Here is a 4,201-nt window from a genome sequence, read left to right on the forward strand (position 1 = left end):
CGCCGCCCGGCCTAGCGCGCCCAGGCCCCAGCCCCGGCGTGGCGGCTCCCCGGCTGCACCAGGGTGCTTTCCCGGGGGGAGAACCCGGGTTACTCGTGCAAGGACGGCGGCGCCGGGGAGGCCTGGGCGGCGGCACGCAGGGCAAGACAGCTCCAGGGTGCTCCGGTGCCGGCTATTCCCGGCTGGACCATCCCTTTGGTGCTCAGCACCCACAAGGGACTTCAAGCTCCTCTGGGGAAAAGCAGCGCGCGGGAACGTCGGCGGCACACCCAGCCCAGCGTACCCCGGCAGCCCGAAACGGCACATGCTGAGGCCGCCGGCACACCAACCTGCTGCCAGGGAGCAGGGGCACGTTTCTCGGAGGCCAGTGCCTCCCCCCGAGCATCCCATCGACAGCCCGCAGCCGCATGCCCTCTGGGCACCGGCAATGAGGCCTGTGCCTGGCTGCTCCGAGGGCCCCGTCACTGATTTCTCAGGGTGCGGGAAGCTCCGCTGCCGGTGTTAATGGGAGCCCGCGCGCCCTCCTCGGCGGCTGACGGCTGTCCGGAGGGCTTTCGGCTCCATTGCATTAAAGATCCCTGTTGCTGCCTGACGTCCTGGCAGCAGCAGAGGGGAGCAAAGAAGTTTTAGTTTGCTTTTGCCTACAGGAAGGTTTTTCTGGCATCAGCCCAAGAAACAGCCCTGCGCGGAGACCCGAATCGTCCGTCTCGGTCACTTGACTTCAACTAAAGACGGAGCCAATATAAACCTCTCTTCCCCTCGCTGCCGGCCGCTCTCGCTGCCGTTGCCACCTCATCGGGAACCTGCTTCCCTGCCCCCGCGGGAATTTGCTATGTCGGCCCTGTGGGGCAAGGGGACCTCGGGGCGCAAGCAGGAGGCGCGAGCTTTTGGGTAAAGAATTAGGAGCCCGGCCCTGGCATCCTCGTTGCCCTTCCCTGACTGGGAGCTCTTCCGAATCGGATGCGGCCCCCGTGGGAGCGCTGGCTCTGCAGCGCCCGGCCCACCCGGATGCCTGGCATATTTTACCCGTTTAAACGCTGCCTTGGTGCCGGGCACGGGAGGCCCCGGCAGCGCGCGGGAGCTGCTAGCGAAACCTGGCTGCCGCCCAGGTTGGCGGCGCTGCACGGGAGCGAGGGGTAGCCCGTGCCCGGCCCAAAAGCCGTGCGGGGGGGGCCGCGGTCCATCCTGCGGAGCCCCCGCCACCGGCTCAGCCATAACCTCCTCGCGCCCCTGGGGCTTTCAGACACCCCGTTTGCACAAACAGGCCCCGCGCAGAGTTAAAAATGCTTTTAATGGACACGTTTGCTTTGGTCTGAATCCAAGGGCACTTGTGACAAAGGCAACACGGCGCTTTCCCGGCACGCACGGCCCCGGCCTCTCCTGGCTGGGGGGGTGCAGAGGGCTACCCAAAACCGCAGAGAGCGCTGCCCGCGGCAGGAGCTGCGGGTCCCCTTCCCAGCTGCGCGGTCCCAGGATGGGCCGAAAGACGGGCCGAGACAGGGAAACGCCGTCTCCAGCGGGAAATGTCCCCTTCGTCCCCCAGCGGGAAGCTCAGCGAGCACCAGGTTTGCCTCCCTGCTGGCAAAACGCATCAGTTGGAGGCCCTTCCCGGAGGGCAGGATTCGGGAGGCGGAGGCTCCCCGCTCGCCCCAGCCCCACGGGCACTGACCGCGCTGAAATTTCATCCCTGCAAGAGGCACCGGTTTAGGCCCCAGGAGGAGGCCAACCTTGCCCGCCCTGCGTCGCGCCGGGGCCTAACAGCGTAAATGTTTAATCCCATATTAAACATTCATCCTGGCGTCGAAGGCGGAAAGCCTCCGCGACCGCCTTGGGCGCGAGCCAGCCTGGCCGGAGGCGAGGGGAGACGCTCGGAGCCGACGGCAGTGTGGAGCGACGCTCGGGGCCTCCGTCGCTCCCAGCCCCGCGGAGGCTGCGACCAAAACTCCCCGCTCCGGGGGAGGGAAAAAGGCTTTAAACCACGGCCCTGGCAGAGCCGAGACGGGTCTTAGAAGAACGAGAGCAGGTAGAAAGCGGTGGCGATGGGCCCCGCCGCTCGCCACGCCGGTCCAGCGCCGCCAGCGCCGCGGCCGGGGCCCCCTACCCGCCCGCCCAGGACGGGTGGGTGAAGACGATGTTCCTCTTCTTGGCCCAGCGGGAGAAGATGGCTTTCTCGGTGATGAAGCGGTGCCCGGCGCGGGGCGCTCGCTCGTGCGCCAGGTAGGTTTTGCACTCGTCCAGCCGGCCCTTTTCGAAGTAGTGGTAAGGCACGCTGGAGTGGTTCTTCTCCCTGCCGGGCGCAGCACAAAGCTGAGCGGGGCGCCCGGCTGGGCCCATGCCCTGCGGCTCCGAGGTGTCCCGCGGCGCCGGCCCCCGGCACGGCCCTGCCTCCCCCCGCCGCACCTGCAGTAGTTATCGTTGACCATGCCGAAGACCAAGATCTGCTCGCACAGCTCCATGGCCAGGATCATGGTGAACCAGCCCGTGCTCAGGAAGGAGCCGGATTTCATCCTGCAAAGCACAGTGACGGCGCTGGAGGCATCTCCGGGGCAGCCCGCGACCGCCGTGCTGGACCGGGGAAGCAGGCGAGAGCTGCCCTGAGCCGCAGCGCAGCACCGGCGGCTCTGACGGAGCAGGACAGCCCGAACCTCCGTTTTAGTGCTGTTTCCCACTCCAAGAAAACCTGCAGGGCCAGCAGCGACGGCCCTAAGGTTGGGGAGATGCCTGCCGGGAGGTCCAGGGGCAGGGCAAGGAGCAGGACCCCGCGTACCTGTTCTTGCCGGTCTCGTTCTGGAAGACGTCGTCGCAATAGGCCATCTTCTGCTCGGTGAGCGTGTAGATCTGCAGGCTGGGATACTTCTCCATCACCTTCAGCAGCGCCCGGTAGGTCGGGCCTGCCTTCTCCCGGCTCATCTTCTTCGTGGGCCCCCAGACGATGTAGACGGTCTCCTGGGACTGCTTGAAGAAGTAGGGCTGGTTCCTCAGCAGCAGCGGGACGCTGGTGTGCGACACCACCCGGATGGTGCTGCGCACGCCCACGTCCTCCTCGTAGCCCCTCGTGGGCGCGTGGTTCATGCGCAGCACGCACTCCTCGCCGTCGATGGCCTTCCCCAGGCGCGAGCCCAGCATCTGCCCCGAGCTGGAGACGAGGGCGCAGCGGCGGCACGGCGCTCTGACCAGCGGCTGCGGGCAGACGGGACGGGCTGTCAGCCGGGGAGCGCCGGGTCCTGCCCCCACAACCCTCCGCAGCCCCTCTTCTCTCCCCAGCCGCGTTTAATGCTTTCCCCTTCCCTCCCGGAACGGCGGGAGTCACCATGGCCCGGTTTACCCTTCTTTAAGGAGGGGAAACTGAGGCACGGGTGGGTCGCAGGCCCGTCCCCACGCACCTTCCCGTCGGGGACGCGGCTGTACCCCTGGAAGCAGAGCGCGCGGGGCGCCGCGTACGAGGGGCTCCCTGGCTCGCCGGCCGGCTGGCAGCGCATCCCCAGGCAGCCGTGGGAGCAGAGCAGGACGTAGAGCACGGAGAGCGCGGCCAGGGACACCAGGGCGAGGAAGAGCCGGACCTGCGGGGAGAGGCGCTGAGGTCCCGCCGCGGGAGCGATGCCGGAGGTGCCCGCGATGCCGGAGAGCGGTGCAGAGGCGCTCGTTGCCGGTGCCGTGACTCATTTCCGGCTCCGTGCTCGGGTGCCGTCCGGCACCGCGCGGAAACCCGGTGGGGTTGGGTTTCCCTCCCGGCTGCGGGTACCGGCCTCGGCCCGCGGGAGCGAGCGGCAGAGGCAGGAGGGCTGGTGCCGGCCCCAGCGGGGCGGCTGCTGGGCCGGGCCCTCTCCCAGCATCATTTTTGGGGCGAGCGACCCCGCAACGCTTACAGGGTCACCCCGGCCCCTCGCCGCCCTGGCCCTGCTCTCCCCACCCCCGGGGCGCCGGGGGCTGCCGGCTGGTGAAGGCTACTCACAAGTGTCCTCATCCTTCGGGAGCGGAGGGTTATCCAGAGCGTCCGGGCTCACACCCTGTGCACAGGGCAGGATCAGCCGGCCGTGCCAAATCCCGGGGCACAGGGAAACCCCCGTGCCTGGGGGAACTGCCCTGGCCGGGACCCCCCCGCCCCCAGCTGGGTCTCCTCTGCACCCATGGCACCCCCACGCCTGGGGCTGCCCCCCCAGCCAGGACCCCTCCGGGGTCCCCCCGTGCCCGGGACCCCCAT

The 4,201-nt window shown here is 68.6% G+C and overlaps 1 protein-coding gene across 2 annotated transcripts in view; it reads right to left on the reverse strand.

Moving 5' to 3' along the window:
- Positions 1-1,272: 1,272 nt before the first annotated feature.
- The window catches only part of ST6GALNAC4 (ST6 N-acetylgalactosaminide alpha-2,6-sialyltransferase 4), a 5,998-nt gene continuing 3,069 nt past the window's right edge, over positions 1,273-4,201 (reverse strand). The window contains exons 2-6 of one of the 2 annotated variants that reach the window (XM_026059666.1): positions 3,953-4,007; positions 3,384-3,560; positions 2,768-3,180; positions 2,401-2,508; positions 1,273-2,307 (exon numbers count right to left, since the gene is read on the reverse strand). In XM_026059666.1, coding sequence (XP_025915451.1) covers positions 1,782-2,307; positions 2,401-2,508; positions 2,768-3,180; positions 3,384-3,560; positions 3,953-3,964 — 1,236 coding nt within the window. In that variant the 5' untranslated portion in view covers positions 3,965-4,007 and the 3' untranslated portion in view covers positions 1,273-1,781. The remainder of the gene's footprint in view (positions 2,308-2,400; positions 2,509-2,767; positions 3,181-3,383; positions 3,561-3,952; positions 4,008-4,201) is intronic. The other variant, XM_026059667.1, reaches the window with a different exon arrangement.

This window comes from Apteryx rowi, unplaced genomic scaffold (genome assembly GCF_003343035.1).
Source record: "Apteryx rowi isolate R43461 unplaced genomic scaffold, aptRow1 scaffold_16, whole genome shotgun sequence".
NCBI classification, from domain to species: Eukaryota; Metazoa; Chordata; class Aves; order Apterygiformes; family Apterygidae; genus Apteryx; species Apteryx rowi.